Raw genomic sequence first — 12,391 nt, 5'->3', positions numbered from 1 at the left:
AAATTTTTCTTGGGGGAAATCCCCCAAACCCCACTCCCTCCCACACTCTCCCCCTCCTCGTACCTTTGCCACTTGCAAGTGACCGAAAGGGCACTAGCACCCTGCCCTTTTCAAATCCTTGCTAGAGCACTGCTGCTGCAGAGAAACAACCAGATCATTGTTTTCTCTTTGTGATCACCACTTGAATTTGAAAGCATCAGTCCAAGCGTTAACACTTTTTGTTTCATTAAAATTCCTCAAATAGCAAAAAAATTATGAAAAGTTTCACAAAGTACCATGATTTTCAATCCATGTCATTTTCGACGTCCATTCTATACATGTATACGAAAATGATTTCTAGTTGATTTCTATGAAATAAACAAAAAACGGCTAAAACTTCCACAGACTTTCAATAAACAAACTCTTTTCCAGTCAGTCTGTGAAGTCTAAACTATTTGGTATATTGCATTGCCTAGCGGTCGTCTACCATAGTTGTTCAAATTATGCCCCTGGGTTGAAAAGAAGCCCTGCCCTGGGGGTCCCAAGTTTTACATAGACTTATATAGGAAAAGAAAATCTAGGCCTTTGATATTTGGTATCAGGCATTGCCTAGTGGACTGGTTCTCTAACAAGATTGTTCAAATTATGCCCCTGGGGTGAAAAGAGGCCCCACCCCGGGGGTCACTTGTTATATGAGTTATATAGGAAGAAATACTTCAAAAATTATCTGATCATATTTCCTAGACTCTTTAATTATAATTACCAGATGACCCCAAGTAGTTATGTGTCACTTGACTGTGACCTTGACCTACTTTCTTGTTTTCAAGATACAGCCTTGAAATTTGGATGGCATAATTATACAGTTTTGCACTCCGATCTTAATACTGACTTTCAGCAGTCAGGGGTGTAACTGTTTTAAGTTATATTTACCTATTTCAGTTACTTTTTCAAGCATTTTATAACCTGTATTAGTTAAAAACTATAATAAACTCAGGTAAGTTATTCAAAAAATGTCTTTTTGCTATTCTCACAAAGTGACCTTTAAAGTGAAATTAGTAGCAAACTGTGGTTAATCAAATTCTCTTTTAGTCTGAGCATGACCTGATAAGCATAATGGGATATTAAGAGTTTTATAGCTTTAAAACGTTTGCGTAAAACCTTATCAGCCTTGCGTAAAAAATTTTACTGCATAGCTGGAAAGATAAAAGGTCAAGGATTCAAGAAATAATTGCGTTAGTCTCATTCATAATGAGGAATTGGCACAGGAGGGCTTTGTAATATTTTCTGATAACTGAAACAAGTTATGAAAGTTTAAGCAATAACTCAGACAGGTTATGAACTGCGATAACTTGAAACAGTTACACCCCTGACTGTTCAGTGCCCATGAATGTGACCTACTGACCTACTTTCTTAATTTTAGCATCAGTTTGACATTTGAAATGTGTAGTTCATATTACTCAGGTGAGCGGTCCAGGGTCATCATGACCCTCTTGTTTCTTCTTCTAGGTCAATTACAAACATCAATGGGTCATGTCCAATAGCTCTTACATGTATTTTCGGCAAATTATGCCCCCTTTTGGACTTAGAAAATCCTGATTAAAGTTTTGCGTGCAAGTTACTATCCCTATAACTACTGCAGATATTGAATTGAACTTCACATGTGTCTTTGGGGTTATAAAACTAGTTGATAGCATCAAGTCCCATAACTCTGACCTGCATTTTGGCCAAATTATGCCCTCTTTTGGACTTAGAAAATCCTGGTTAAAGTTTTGCATGCAAGTTTCTATCTCCAAAACTAATGCAGATACTGGATTGAAACTCTATAGATATTTTAACATTTAACATTATTCGATAGTCGAGCACTGGCTGTCTTATGGACAGCTCTTGTCTTTCAAATTGTGAATAGCTGAGGACAACAAAATAAATAAAGAGGAAAAGAAGTGGCACAAATAGATTAGACATAATGATGTTGTGACAAACTCTATAAGTCTGTTTAGGGTTACCCAGTATTTATGTTTTCCACACATTCGGTGACCATTAAGAAATACATGTACAGGAGAGGATTTCACAAATTATTGTGGCTGTTAAATTACAACAAAACTGAGTTCATGTGCTTTTTCATATTAACCTTTAGCCTGCTACATGTACATTTCTAAAATGGACAGGTCCATCATTCAATCTGGGCAATACCATAATAAAAAAATTAATGATTCAAAGGGGAGTTCACTGAAAATTTGCTGACTGAACAGCAAACAATGCAGAACATCTGTGCAAGCTGATCTTGGTCTGCACTGGTCACAAAGGCAGGAACATTTATTATTGCTACCAGCAGTCTAAAGGTTTAACTTTGTTTCTGTCAGTTTGTTTGGGATTCTTTTCTTTTTTTCTGCTGAATTTCAAATATAATTCATTAAAGGGTTTGATACACAAAAATGACATTATAATCCTTTATCAAAAGTCTAATTTACAAATAGATTCATCATTGATAGGCACTGGTTTCCTACTTTAGAAAAAAAGGTCCAGTTCCAGAGTATTGTTAGAAGAAACTGTACAAAATGAACTGAAACAAATATTATTTCTCATATGGTACATTTTATGTGTATTTCATCTACAGGACAGTTCATCTGTGTAAGCGTTTGAGTGACAAGAAGCATGTTATAATCAAGCAGATTCCTGTGGAACAGATGACGAAAGATGAACGACAAGCTGCGCTTAATGAAGTTAAAGTTCTTTCTATGCTTAGTCATCCAAATATCATAGAATACTACGAGAACTTCCTTGAAGATAAAGCTCTTATGATTGTGATGGAATATGCACAAGGTAAAAAGTGTACGGGGTATGTCTAGAGTAGACTTTGTCAGAGTTGGCAAATCAGATTATTTAATTGATTAACTTTCTCTGTAGAGTTTGAATTATGTACCAAGGTAATATGTCTTTTCTGATATTTATACACAAACGTACACAAGAAATGGATTACATGTAATTGGCAATTTTAGATGACTTTATGGTGAGAAATATGTCTGTTACTGTCAAAGCTATTGACTTGAAACTTAAACTACTTTTTTACTATCAAAGTCTACACCAGGAGAAACAATCCCCCTAACTCTGATTTGAATTTTGACAGAATTATGCTCCTTTTTAACTTAGAATTATTTGTTAAAGTATTTGATGAAGTTAAATATCGCTGTTACCATCAAAGCTTTTGACTTGAAACTTAAGACAGTTATTAACTATCAAAGTCTACACCAGGAGAAACAATCCCCATAACTCTGATTTGAATTTTGACAGAATTATGCTCCTTTTTAACTTAGAATTATTTGTTAAAGTATTTGATAAAGTCAAATATCGCTGTTACCGTCAAAGCTTTTGACTTGAAACTTAAGATAGTTATTAACTATCAAAGTCTACACCAGAAGAAACAATCCCCATAACTCTGATTTGAACTTTGACAGAGTTATGTCCCTTCTTAACTTAGAATTTTTTGGTTAAAGTTTTATAAAGTTTATTCTGGCAAAGCTCTTATTCATAGTCAAGCACTGAGAAAAGTCAAGCGTGCTGTCTTACGGACAGCTCTTATTTGAAGTAATGATAGATTAAACTGTGGTATACAAAGGAAAAGATTATCTCTCTGCTACAGAGTGACCTTTTTCATGCGGAAGTTAGGTGGGCTTTGTCAGCAATGTTTATAGTGACTGCACTTCCATTGTAACATGATACCATGTTGCTTTAATCTGCCTTATATTGTTTTCAGGTGGAACATTGTTGGACTACCTACAGTCACAGAATAGTAGACTGTTAGAGGAGGAGGTAATAATTGTCTTTAATTATACACTAAAACTCCGATATAGCAAACTTGTTTGGACATTGAAAATTGGTCCATAGGTTTTTGTCCTAGGTTTGTTGTATCCATACAGACTACCGGTAATTTGGATCATCTTTGTGATCAAGGACTGGCAGGCTGAATACAATACTGCATCAAGGCACTGTTATGATAACTGTTTTTTACAGAGAAATTTGTAAGTTAAATAAAATGTAATACTGTATAAGTGGTTATTTCCACGGGTCGAAGAGTTAGCGAATTCGGAATTCCAGACATTTGGCATGCTGAAATATTAGCAAATTCCTTTTTTCCATTTTGCGTAAAAATAGCTTTTCATAAGAATCACTAATGTGTGTGGCTTAATAATTACATTTTTGCTGCATGACAGCATTATCCCTTATATGGACCCAGTGAACGTTCATATATAAAAAAAATGTGCTACACATAACTAAAATTGTTGTTTGTCTTTCTTTATAAAAATATAATTACTTGAAAACGTACTAGTATTTATTCAGGAAAGCAGAATATGTATAATTATCAACCTGAAAAAGGCTAACAATGTGTATTGAAGTAATCCTTTTATTACATTTTGTAAAGGTGTGAAGCGCAATTTTAAAAGTCAGAATGTTTTCTCACTTTTTGTTTTGATGTATTTAAGGCCTAAAAAGGTAGCTTTAAAAACGTGTAAGGTGTACAGATAGAGACAGAGTGTCAATTCCTCTCGTTTACTACTGGTGTTTTTATGATGGGTTGGCTGATATTTACGGTTGAGAAAATGTTAGCGAATTTTGTCTATTCACGAAATTCGCCAATTTTTCCACCTCACTAACTTAACTACTTATACAGTATCCTTTTAAGCATCAGATTGTCACAAGTCACACTGGCGAAAACTTAGTCTTGGCTTAGTTTAGTTCTTAATCCACAATTCAGTTAAGTTTCTCAAATTTCTTGGCTTGAATTATGATCTAATCTAGATAATTTGCACGGTCAGTTCAGATTGTTTTTGTTTATACTTTAAATATTTGTTGTAATGAATTAATAATTAATTGATTTCAGGAAATCCTGCTTTTCTTTGCCCAGATGCTGTTGTCAATACAGCATGTTCATTCCAAACAGATTCTTCACAGAGACCTTAAAACACAGAATATTCTGCTTGATAAGAAGAGGAAAGTTGTGAAGATTGGCGATTTTGGAATTTCTAAAGTACTCAGCAGTAAAAGTAAAGCATATACAGTATGTACAAAACAGCATATCTGTGAGTTGTTTTAGTTTTATATGCAGCAATAATGGCAAAGATGTGAATATTTACTTAGATTTTTCTTGTATTTGAAAAAATTTGTGAGATTGTTTGATATATTACAATTTTATCGTCATTTTTATGCCCCTCTCCCCCCCTTTATCCGTCTGTCTGTATGTACGTAAGTAATCTTGTATGTCCAGCGCTGTCCAACGCCTCCCACACTATTAGCCTAATTTGATTCAAACTTTCACAGATGAACAAGCTTAATATCAAGCAGATGACCATAAAGGAAGGAATTTTTTCTGTGAATATTTTCATTTGCTGTTATGGCCCTTTGATAGTTTTGCAATATAGAGGGAGGCGCAGTATGTGGGGGCATTCATGTCCTATGGACACAATGTCTAGTTTATTGTTATGTTGAAAAATGGGATAGCTTGAGTAAACTTCGCAATTTTAGAAGAATGGGATAGCTTGAGTAAACTTTGCAGTTTCAAGATTCTTGTCTAGAAAACATACAAGAGTCCTGTTTTAGTTTTGCTGTTGACAACCCTAAAAGAAACTTGATTTTTAGGGTAATACTATAAACCTGATTTTCTAACTATGAGTACTATTATTATTATTATACCACACTTATATAGCACTCTTTTCATACAAAATATGTGAGTTCAAAAGTGCCTGACAAAAACATAAAGAACACATACATACATACATACATATACATACATGTAAATATATTGGTAAAAGATTAAAAGGAATAGCAATTAGAACAAGATTATCCATAAATTATGTTCAGCGTTAAATTACATTACAAGAGCAATCCCTTTCTCAACACGAAATAAACCTGTCATGGTTTCGATGTAACCAGAGAGTTCACTAGAGACTTGGTAGCATCAGCTGTGATGTACTGCCTAATGTGGCCTATTTGCCGAAGTTGTGCATAACTAGTTATACAAAGAGAGTTAACATGCTGTGTCATGACCATGTTTGAATCCATTCTAGCACCGAGATTCTTCACACAAACTGATGGTTTAATCTGAGAGGGTCTTACTTTGATGCAAGTATCTTCGGGTATTCTTGTGTGATTTGTGTGAAACAAATTGACCTCAGTTTTGTCAGCATTGAGCTTCAGCATGTTCTTATGCATCCAAGAAACTATGTCGTTGAGACAGATTTCAATTCGAAAGTATGAGAAGGGCAATCTTTTAAGTGCTGTTTGGCGGCTGTAAAATGTCTTCCCCTACTTGAGTTTAGTGTTATATTTTCTGGTCCTTTGAAATCATGAAGTCCATTCAATGACTATGTAAAAGATTTCCACTTAAACCAGTGCTAAGATCTTGAGTGTTGTCGCACTTTCCATTTTCTGTCACAAATAGACTCAACCAAACTGTTCCTACTGTTATTTTGCTTGGTCCCTTCCTATGCTTCCAATACAAAGGATCTTTTTGCAGATTTTATTAACAAGATTAATCTGTCAATCATTAATCAGTTAATCATTTACATATATTATACAGACACAAATATACAGAGTACATAAGAGATGTTTAAGCTGCTGAGCAGTAACTAAGAAGATACTTACATCTGTTGGACAAACTTTTATAGATTTTCAATTTGTTCAGACACACTAAATCAGATCTTAAAAGATAAATTTACAATATGATATTATATAACCTTTAATAAATTTTATGGCAAAGAAATTGGATAGTTTCTGTAAAAGTTTGATCTGTTTTATGCAAATCATTATCAAAATGCTTTAGATAAGATGAATTATAGTGTTTGCTATGATTTCAGGTTGTTGGTACACCATGTTATATATCACCAGAATTATGTGAAGGCAAACCGTATCCTTTTTCATTACTCAACTGTTTTATGTATCCCTCTATATTTCTATCTCTCTCAATTCTAGGGGGCTTGCTCTCGCTCTGCCCTTCTGGTCAGAGTGAGACTGCTCTATTTCTGTACTGATAGATGATGAACTGGTGCTCTGAGTGGCTGTCTTTGTATATAAAGCCCCTTTAAATGTGTCTATCATGAAAATGGCACTTTATAAATCTGGTATAATAATAATATGTATTATTTTCAGTTTGATTTGATCTTGTGTATGTTTTTATGCCCCCAAAGTTGGGCATATTAAAATCACACTGTCCGCCTGTGCGTCCGTGTAAATTCTTGTCCGGGCTGTAATTCTGCCATCCATAAAGGGATTTTAAAATAACTTGGCGTAAATGTTCCCCATAATGAGACGACATGTCATGCTTAAGATCCAGATCCCTAGTTCTAAGGTCAAGGTCACACTTAAAGGTTAAATGGTTGTTTCCTATATTTAGATGATGTGTTATGTGCAAGACCCAGACCCTTTGCTCCAAGGACAAGGTTACACTTAGAAGTCAAATGCATTTCTTGTCTGGTCCATAACTCAAGGGATTTGTAAATAGTTTGACACAAATGTTAAACATATTAAGAAGGTGTGTAGTGCTTATGACCTGGGTCTCTCGGGTCAAGGTCAAGGTCACAAAATGATGTGTAATTTTTTTGGTGAAGGCAACTGTAGCATTTTTGGGCATGCTTCGGGGTCATTTGTCACTAATAGTGACAGCTCTTGTTTATAATTTCATTGACTTGCAATAGTTCTTGTAAACAAAATGGTTATTTATTCAACTGCTTTAGATAGATGATTAATACACTTCAGTCTTAATTAACTCACACCTCAGTTCTGATTAACTGATACCTCAGTCCTGGTTAACTCACTATGTTAAATTCGTATCAACCAATTAAGCAGCCTATTCAATGCTTAAGTAATTCATACTGTTCTACCAAAATATTTACAGGATATTTCATCTTTATAATTATTTTGCTTAACAAGATTCAAGATACAACCAGAAAAGTGATATTTGGGCCCTAGGGTGTGTTCTTTATGAACTTGCTAGTTTGAAAAGAGCTTTTGAAGCTGCGGTAAGACACATTCATGTAAATGAAATTTGTAATAAGTAAAGTTTTCTCAAGACTTAGCCATAACTTTTACAGTTGATTGAAAGATTTTAGTCAGTTTATTGTCAAGGTAACTTTCGTAGCAATACATATAAAAAAATTAAAGGCTCCAATATTTGTTAATTGCATTTTTGAAATTTCAACATTATTTTGAGAATGCATATTGTATGTAGATTCCCATTCTATTCCCTATTACTATAGTATGTTGTTTTTATGCCTCCCGGGAGTAATTCAGTAAACACACTGTCTGAAACACTTTGTGTCTCACCTTTAATGTTTAAACAATTCATGTGATTCTAATCAAACGTTACACAAATATTAAGCATAATCAGATGGTTTAAAGGTTAATAAATAATAGGAAAGTATATTTCAGGGGGAACTCGGTAGTCAATTTTCAAGTGTGTCATTTTGTGTGGGCATTTGCGTTTCTTGGTCAGTTTCTTGTTGAAAATTACATCACTAAACTATATTTTCAGAATTTACCAGCATTGATATTAAAGATAATGAGAGGTACTTTCGCACCAATCTCTGAACATTACAGTGAAGAGTTACGGTCCTTGATTCTCAGTATGCTTCACCTTGACCCCAATAAGAGACCGGACATCAACCAGATCATGGCTCAACCACTTATCATTAATGCATTGATCAACATACACACAGATATGGGAAAAGTTCCATGTGCAAGGTAAGTGTCCTGAATCTAGTTATTATTAAACCAGACTAAAAGATAGGAACGCTTAATGGATAGTATACTTGTTACTGGCCCAGAAAGTTTGGGTTTGTTAGTCAGTCATTATATGCAGGGGTGTAAAGTTTCTCTCACCTTATATTGGTGAGTTAAAGTCTGGTTAGGACAAGTGAACCTTCCTGTATACCAACTTGGTGAGTGTTTTGTTCTGAATTTTCTCATGAAAAGTCAGTAGACACTGTAAACTCGATCACACAATTGATATTATTATTACGTGTGCATTAATTGCTTGGTTATGACAGTACTGTGATTCACACACTAGTTTTTTTAGTCGCAAATGTTACAATAGAAATTATAGATACACATAAGCCAGTTCATGTGTAAAATATTTTATCAGTGTTTAAGTTATTATATTTACTGCTTTATTTCCCATACCGGTACTTTGTAATTTTTGAGAATCATGGCTTCAGGTCCGAAGCAAATTGATATCAGGAGAAAGAAATTTTTTTGTGAAGTACAACTTTTTATTAAAAGTGGATTGATTTTACTGGCTACTAGTCCTACAGGGCAAGTGGTGAAAAAAATTAGACACTGAATTACACAGATGTATAGCTAAAACAGTGTTCAACATAGGTAACATTGATGCATGTAAATGGATCAGCGTTCTCATCGATGGACATGTTTTACAGATCTCATAAATAAGATTATTTGATGTGTTAACATTGTGTTTATATTCAGGATGCATAGACCAGTTACTCCAGCATTACCGTCTACAGCCAGGAATAGATTAAGGGGTAGTGCAGTCAGTGTGAGAGGTAAGCAGTTCTCAGTGGGATACAATAATTTGTTACGGCAATGCAAACAGTGGATAACTGCAACTACATACAGAAGCATTTTTCTGCTTTTTATCCGGAGTTGATGATCTTTGTTTTATTGTAAGATCACACTGAGAATGCCAGTTGCAAAATTACAGTTTTGATTTCATTTTGTCTGGATACAGTATATGTGAAACTTTCAGAACATCTTAGGTAGTACATAAACAACATGCATGTGTAAATTTTTATTAAATTTTCAGAGAAAAAAATCCAGCTGAAAATTACATTTTAAAAAGATTTCCTGTTGAAAATTACTTTTGCCAGTAAAATCAAGACCATAAAAAAGTGAAGAGTTCCTACTAAGGCACCATCAGACACGTGAATACATGTATTATTTATATAATGAAGCTTATGGATTTTTTTGATCAGACAGTAGTGAAGTAGTCAAGAAAATATGTTATTATGTTGCAGATATTTTGCATTGTCTCCTGTACATGAGGAGCTCATGTTGAAATTCTTGTCATACCACATCAGTAGTATGCATTTGCACAGTTGAAACGTTAAATAAAACTGAAGTTAGTTACAAACTTGTGAACCATGATGTTATTGACTTTTATTCTTGTCAAAAGTAGGCGTGTCTCAAAAATCTTTTGTTGAAGCATTATTATGTCAAAAGACCAGTCACCATTCAACTATATCGGTAATAGGGGAATTACCAGAAGTATACCAGGCAGACTGTGATGTAGGAAACCCTCATGTGACATCAACCTGTCAACGTTTTAATCAAGTCAGAATCACCTGTGAAAGCATTTTGCAATGAAACAATCAACTCAGCCTAAAAACAAAAAATTTGGCCAATCTGCTTATCATTTATTCTAACACGACCAGCAAATAACCTACATACATGTAGAGCAAAATCTATCTCGGGTTATTCTGCAATAAACCACTCGCGTGCAATGACGTCATTCGATCCGGTCATAAAAAGTAGTTACCATTTTTTCTAACACTGTTGATACTAGTATGTCGTGTTAGAATCGAAATAATAAGTTCCCAAGTGTGATTTATTGTAGAATAACCCGAGTTTTTCGTCCTTATGGGAAACAATATATCACTCAGGCCTACGGCCTTCGTGATATATTCTTACGCATAACAACTCAAAACACGGGTTATTCTATGATAAACCTTGTTTGGGAACTTATTATTTCTTAAACAATGTCACGACTTTTTTTATATATGATATTCTTTTCCCTCGATCCAGTACAAGTGTATGGGAATAAAACAAATCCAAATACCAGTTTCAGGAGATGTAGTCACGGTTCAAGTGGCACAGAAAAAAGACCATTGAATTATTACACAGATATGATAAATATACACTTCAAGAGAAACCTAACTGAAACAAATTCTCCTAGTAGTCAGATGTAGCATTGAGTGTAAATAAGATTTTTTTCATTTATTTTCTACGAGTGTCTTACATATAGGCATATGTCAAAATGACTACTTAATTTTTTTCAACCTTCCTAATGCAGATTCTCTACCCAGTAAGCCCCAATTTATGAGTAGTGTTTACTGTTGGGGTGGAGGTATAAATGCTCCAATCAAGCTAATGTTGCCCACTAATGATACCCAAGTTGTTGAGGTGTCTGCTGGTAGAACACAAAAGGCAGCTGTCACCAAGAATGGAAGACTCTTCAACTGGGAGGTAAATAAATCCTTTGTTTGTTTTATTTTAAACATTGAGGCAACAAATTCCATGCACGTAAGTTCAGGCAATATTAATTCAGTTAGTAATATCCTTTAAATAAGCACAAGCTTATGATTTTGTCTTTTGTATAATTTGTCCCATAGAAAGTATATATCAAACAAAAGCAAACACAAATCATACACATGTATAACATGCTGTCCAGTTAGTACTTTTAATCTGGTTAGGTCTTACCCAGCCCTGTCAAAACTTCACAAGACTGGATTTTCCAATTTGTAAGATATAAAGAGCATTCAGCAACAACAGAAAGATTTAAGATATCTTGAAATAAATGCTATATTTCTTTTTTGAAACTTAGTTACTGATGGACTATTATCTCTGTATATGTTACGGAAATACATGAGAATTAGTTGTTTTTACTCCTTTTTACAATGTAAATCGAAAATCATTTGTAAAGCTTTACTCAAGGTAAACAGCCTCAATTATAAATATCGATATGTAACGCACATTAAACACTAAATCTTCCATAGTGCTATTTTTAATGACAGCGGAAATGTTTTCTATTGCCGTGGCAGTCCGGGTTCGATTCCTGAGGCAGTCATCTTTATTTCTTGATTTGGCATTTTTAAAATAGTATAGAAACAAAAACTCATATTCTAATGTTCATAATATGACTAAACTTCAATTTGAAAGAAAGATCATTTTTAAACCTAAATCTGGAGGTCAGTGCTTTCATTAATTCACATTTCTTTCAGTCCCCAGGTGTTGGAGCAGACTCCCTTATACCTGGATCTCTTGATAGTTCAACTCCTGGGTTTATACCTAGATTCCTGGAAGGTCAGTCAGCAGTCGCCATACAGCACGTAGCTTGTGGAGATCTGTTCACAGCATGTCTGACAGACCGAGGAATCCTAATGACGTATGGAAGTGGGGCCAATGGTTGTCTTGGTCATGGCAACTTAAATGATGTTACTCAGGTTTGTTATATGCTATTGGTTATCTTTTTAGCCAAAGGTGTAGAACGAGTTATTTATATACTGTGAGATCATTAGCTTTGATAGGGGACTATGTTTTATGGATTTCATGAAGTTTGCTCATTGTTTATGGTTTGTTGCAGACCAGTCACATGTGTAGGCATATATTTCACTATGACCTGTCATGCAGA

At 34.4% G+C, this 12,391-nt stretch overlaps 1 protein-coding gene across 2 annotated transcripts in view; it reads left to right on the top strand.

The window, feature by feature from the left end:
• The window catches only part of LOC123525466 (serine/threonine-protein kinase Nek8-like), a 29,208-nt gene that overhangs the window by 4,676 nt on the left and 12,141 nt on the right, over positions 1–12,391 (top strand). For both annotated transcript variants that reach the window (XM_045304528.2, XM_045304529.2), the window contains exons 2-10: positions 2,594–2,799; positions 3,731–3,786; positions 4,856–5,032; positions 6,828–6,877; positions 7,907–7,988; positions 8,501–8,709; positions 9,451–9,527; positions 11,054–11,226; positions 11,982–12,203. In XM_045304528.2, the coding sequence (XP_045160463.1) occupies positions 2,594–2,799; positions 3,731–3,786; positions 4,856–5,032; positions 6,828–6,877; positions 7,907–7,988; positions 8,501–8,709; positions 9,451–9,527; positions 11,054–11,226; positions 11,982–12,203 (1,252 nt within the window). The remainder of the gene's footprint in view (positions 1–2,593; positions 2,800–3,730; positions 3,787–4,855; positions 5,033–6,827; positions 6,878–7,906; positions 7,989–8,500; positions 8,710–9,450; positions 9,528–11,053; positions 11,227–11,981; positions 12,204–12,391) is intronic.

This window comes from Mercenaria mercenaria, chromosome 3 (assembly GCF_021730395.1).
Source record: "Mercenaria mercenaria strain notata chromosome 3, MADL_Memer_1, whole genome shotgun sequence".
NCBI lineage: Eukaryota > Metazoa > Mollusca > Bivalvia > Venerida > Veneridae > Mercenaria > Mercenaria mercenaria.
The sequence above is the reverse complement of the archived record's forward strand: the minus strand, read 5'-3'. Positions and strand labels throughout refer to the sequence as shown.